Genomic DNA, 5,346 nt, shown 5'->3' on the forward strand with positions numbered 1-5,346 from the left:
CTCACTGAGCTTTTAGCTCATCCCTTTAGTTTTGTTTTCCTTAACAGGGGAAGGCGAGCAGGGGTGAGAGCTCTGTATCGACTGGCTAGGTCTAGTTTTGGTTTTGTTTTAATTCTCGCCCTAGTGCTTGGCACGGGTTGGTTGTATGGTGACTTGAGAACTTTTGTGTTCTCGACGGTTGTACTTCTTTCTGAGATAGCAATGTATATAAGTTTTGTTTTAAGTTTTGGATCCTCGTTTTGCTCTTTCTTGTGGCTCTATTTCTGATTTGTGTGAGTGAACGACTGAGTCCCGGCGAGAGCTGGGCAGGCGGTCCGCTGAACCCTCTGGTTCGCCTAAGGGGAAAGTGAGGCTGTCACAGCCATGAGATTGTTGAAAGATGACTTTAGCAGATGCAAGAAACTACTAGGTGGAGGAAAACTATTTCATGTCCATTGTTGCGCCCATGTCTTGAAGCTTATGGTTCAAGATGGCCTGAAGAAGATAGTGGATACCTATGAAAATATTAGGGACAATGTGGATTTTGTGAACAAATCCGATGCTAGGGCATTGCTATTTGCAGAAATTGCTCAACAACTTCAAATTCTTGGAAAAAAATTACTCCACGACTGTAGGACAAGATTGAACTCCACATACGAGATGTTGAGTTGTGTTGTGAAGTACAAGGAGGTTTTTCCTCGTTTCCAAGATTATGAGCCCTTTTATGATTTGTGTCCATCTGCTAATGATTACAAAAAAGTAGAAAAGGTCTGCACCATTTTTGAGAAATTCTACATAACCACACACATAATTTCAGGGAGTGAGTATCCAACCCCCAACCTATTGCTCTTAGAGGTCTTGAAGGTTAAGAAATTGTTGGATGCAAGAGTGAATGACGAAGATGATTTTGTCCAAGTAATGATTACAAGAATGAAGGTAAAGTTTGATATATACTGGAGCAAATGCATTTTATTGATGTCTGTTGCGGCTATTTTAAATCCAAGGCAGAAAATACGAGCAATAGAGTTCACCTTTCCTAAAATGTACTCGCATTGTGAGACTCAAGAGAATATTACAAAAGTTTGGAAAGCCATCTTTGACCTTTATGAAGAGTATGCTGCTATGGCTAATAGTGCAAGTGCACATTCAGAGACTTCAACAAATACTTCAGCTTCTAGCCACGATCCTTCTCGACCTTTAGCAGATTGTTGGGATGACTTGGATGAGTATTATGGCGAACTCGAGACCAATGAGCCCCACAAGACTGAATTGCTGGACTATTTAGACAAGTCTGGCCAGCCAAGTGGACAAAATCCAAAGGAGTTCGATTGCTTAGATGGGTGGAGGACCAACTGGCTTGCATACTCGGTTCTATATGTTCTGAGTTGGCTGTTGATATATAGGCCATTTCCATCACTATCATAGCATCCGAGGCCACCTTTAGTGTTGGGACTAGGGTGATTGATTCCTATCGAGTCTCACTTGCTCCAAAGACAATTCAAATCTTATTGCGTGTGGGCAATTGGTGTAGAAATTTGCACGGAGTCAAAAAGAAAGTGAAAGTAAGTTTCACCTTTATGCTTTTGTTATTTCTTCATAAATTAGTAGTTATAATTTACTTAATTGATTTTATAGTGACTTGTTTATTCGAACTTCCAACATCTCAATGCAGCCGCAAAAGATGCTGAAAGAATACGAGCTTCCAAATGTATGAGATGCTAGATTTAGCTATTCAGGTGCACTTCATTTGTGCTTCTTTGAAAAATTTTATTTTAGTCATTTAGTGTTCTTATTTTGTTTGCAATTTTGTCCAAATTTAGAGAGCAAAAATGCCAATTTTATTTTAGTTGATTTTATGATGTTGGATTGTTGGAAAGTAGAAAATATGAATTTGGATCATGGACGAACTTAGAATAGATTATATTGTTGAAACTCATGTTTTATGATGTTATTAGATTGCCGAAGCTTCCTTATGGATAGATTGGTGTTGACTGCATTATATTTATGCACAGATTGGTCTCTTGAGCTTCATAATGGGTACAAAAAAAGCATTTAAGGGGCTGCTGTTGGTTGAAGGAGTTTCACTTGCTATAAATCTACTCTATTTGGCCATTGCTTAGTGATTAAAAATTATGATGCTATTTTACTTGTATAAGTTGGACTGCGACAAGTTGATGTTAGTCTCATTTGTGCTTGTTTTGGCTCGACACTTTTGAGTTAGAATCTTTCGTTTGGTGTGGATTATCTTCACTTTTAGGCCTTGGGTATGTCACATTTTTTGTGGTTAAATGTGACGCCCCGTATGAAGGAGGGTTTTCATTTTATATATATCGTTGTTATTCGAGCGGAGTCGCACAGCTTTTAAACTCGGAAACGAAACGAAAAATTTTTGATAAAACACAGGGGCCAAATCCGGCCGGAAATCCGGCCGGAAATCCGGCCGGAAATCCGGCCATCTTCTGGCCGGATACCTGGCCGGATTGCCTTGCCATTTTGAAAAAAAATGAAGTCGGCCACTGCCTCGAATCCGGCCAGGAATCCGGCCGGATTGCGACGTGGCAGTCCGGCTGTCAACTTTTGACCAGCAATTTTTTTTCATAAATATCTTGTTTTGGTTGCTTTTTGTCCTCATTTTTGTCCCTGCTCAACCGTGAGGTTTGAGAGAAAAGAAAGAAAAGCCTTTCAAATTCTAGTTTCAATTTTCTCTTGAATCTTGAGTTTTCACCGATCGATTTTCAATTCACTCCACACAAGGGCTCATATGGGAGGTTTGAAGAGGTTGACGGATTGGTTTTTGAAGGGAAGCTCTAAGTTGGTAGCTCTCTTGAATTTGAGGTGAGTTGAGTATACAAGTTACTTTTGTTCTAGTATTGGTTAATTAATGGTTTGTGGTGGCCATGTGTGTTATTTTGTGGAGTATTTCATGGGTTGAAAGAATTGATGGTGAAGTTTTCCATTTATTGAGGAATTTTCTGGTTTAATGTGATCATGAGGTTGTGGTTATTTATGATGGTTTGTATTGAGGGATTATGACTCTAGTGGATGTAGATGATTGATAATTGCAACCAATTTTGGATTTGGAAGGAAATGTGAAAAGTTAGGGTTTCATAACCCCCTTTCTGTCCGGTTTTGTATCATATGGTTAGAGGCCGAATTGGCCTTTGCTTAAAACATGAAAGTTGTAGGTATTGATGTGTTTGAGGTGTCTGTAAAATTTCAGGTCATTTGGAGTAGTGTAGAATGAGATATATCGATTTTACTGTTGCTGTTCTGGGTTGATCAGAATGTGCGAACTGCGCTTGTAATCGTCTGTTTTGACTGGAATTGCTTTGGATTTGGATGTTGGTGTCTTCTGATGAAATGTAGCTTGATGGCCTAGCTATCATATGCCTTTGGAATTTCTGCATTTGGACCTGTATAGACTGAGTTGTACTGATTACAGCATACTGTGATTTGCAAACCTGCCATTACGGTTCTGGTTTGGTATTTGGTTATATTGGATATTGGACAAGGATTGTGAGCCGTGGAGGTGAGTGACCTTAAACTCTTTCCAACGTTACTTTGAAATGTTTCTTGCATCGTTTCTTTGATTGCATATCTTGTGTGCCGGCATATAAGTTCTTGACATGTTTTGGCTCAAATGAGTACTTGGAATTCGTGTGCTAGACTCCGACGTCTCCTCCACCGTTTAATGTTCCTGTAGAGCACCAATGGGCTCTTTCTCAATGTTTAATGTTCAATGTTAATGTTCAATGTTAAATGATTGTTTGGAGCGTTGGACGTCTAAGTACCATGATTTCACTGGCTCATGAGAGAAATGAAAGTGCATTGATTGTTGAAGCATGACATTATTGAAATGAATGATTGTGCAACTGATTTGATAACTGCTTTTATTGGTTACTTGCTGAGCTTCTAGCTCACCCCAAAATGTTTTATTCCCCTCCACAGGGCTCAAGGCGAAGGAAGGGCTTGTAGTGTTTAATCCTGGATTATCTCATGTATGGATTGAATTTGGATTTCCTTTTGTGTAATCGTTCATATTGGGATTGTATTGAACGTTTTAGAATTGATTGGATGTGTAATAGGCTAGTTTTGGACTTCCTCTTGTATAATCATTGGGATCATGGATCAGAGTGGCGCTGCGAAAGCGTGGACGCTTCGCTTTTGATATGTAAATGTTGGAACATTTGAGTTATATTTGAGTTTTTATCTTGTAATCTAATTGAGGACTTTAGTGAACGACTGAGTCCCGGCGAGAGCTGGGCAGGCGGCCCGCCGAACCCTCTGGTTCGCCTTAGGGGGAGGTGGGGCCGTGACATTAAATGAACTTCAACAGGATGCAGATGCAATTAGTTATATAGAATCTCTGCCGGAAATTCAGTAATCGAGCTCTACTTGAGCTCGATATCGACTCGATCTCTAACGAGCCAAGCTCGAATCTGGAATATGCTGCTTCATCGAGCTCAAGCATAGTATAAGGAGCTCATTCAAGCTCGAGCACTGTGAATGACCATCGAGCTTGAGCTCGAGTATAATGCCCTTGTTTAATTCTCCTAATATCATCTATTAGCCAAAAAACTCTAAATGATGTAATTTCATGGTACACGTAGACATTGGATATACTAAAAGTACTTGAGGAGTTGTGATCTTTGCGTTTGATATCAAGCAAAAACATATTGGATGTATTCAAAGTATTCAAAGGATCCTTACATCTTTGGATCTATTATCAAGCAAAACCTTGAACGGGGAGAAAGATCTTTGCTAAATATATTCTTGATGTCAAAATTTCTTGAGTTTGTGTTCAATACATAATGTTGGAATATACAATCCAATAGTGGTCTCATAGAAATTAATTGGATAAGTAAATAAGATGTTTAGTATTTAAATTCAATGTTAGGGAATTTGCATAGTACTTTAACACGGTATTAGACGCCAAGTGACCTGTAAGGGGCAAAGGAATGAAAACCAACTCTATTTCATCATTATCAAGTTCTAGAAAGTGGAATCTAACCATTTTGATGGATTTCAATTAATGGTGTTGTCTATCTAGGATGCTTATTAACATCTTGAAATGATGTTGAAGTCTTATAAGATAGAGTTTAAAATTGGAAAAAGAGGTAATGGCTTTGCTGAAAGAGTCTTGTAGACAAAGAAATTAGTCAACAACCTTAGTTTTTGTCAAACAAATATAAACTTCTTTATTGATGCCCTTTCGCACTTTTGTTTGCTACTCAACTCTTCAAGACAATAGAGGCCAAATAAATTTTACCACTTTTCTTTCTCTGTTCTCTTTCTAAAATTTGTTTAAAGCACATTTTACTCAGAGAATAGGAAATTCAATTGCAATTGTCTCTTTGATTGTTCTAA

The 5,346-nt window shown here is 38.6% G+C and overlaps 1 protein-coding gene across 1 annotated transcript; it reads left to right on the forward strand.

The window, feature by feature from the left end:
• The first annotated feature begins 363 nt into the window (after positions 1–363).
• Positions 364–1,404, forward strand: LOC113750544 (zinc finger BED domain-containing protein RICESLEEPER 2-like). The gene has a single exon (XM_027294506.1). The coding sequence runs from the start codon at positions 364–366 to the stop codon at positions 1,402–1,404; it is 1,041 nt and encodes a 346-aa protein (XP_027150307.1).
• Positions 1,405–5,346: the final 3,942 nt, after the last annotated feature.

This window comes from Coffea eugenioides, chromosome 10 (assembly GCF_003713205.1).
Source record: "Coffea eugenioides isolate CCC68of chromosome 10, Ceug_1.0, whole genome shotgun sequence".
NCBI classification, from domain to species: Eukaryota; Viridiplantae; Streptophyta; class Magnoliopsida; order Gentianales; family Rubiaceae; genus Coffea; species Coffea eugenioides.

Bases quoted from the DNA above. Each gene is read 5' to 3' on its own strand.
- LOC113750544 (XM_027294506.1), top strand. From the start codon at position 364: ATGAGATTGTTGAAAGATGACTTTAGCAGATGCAAGAAACTACTAGGT.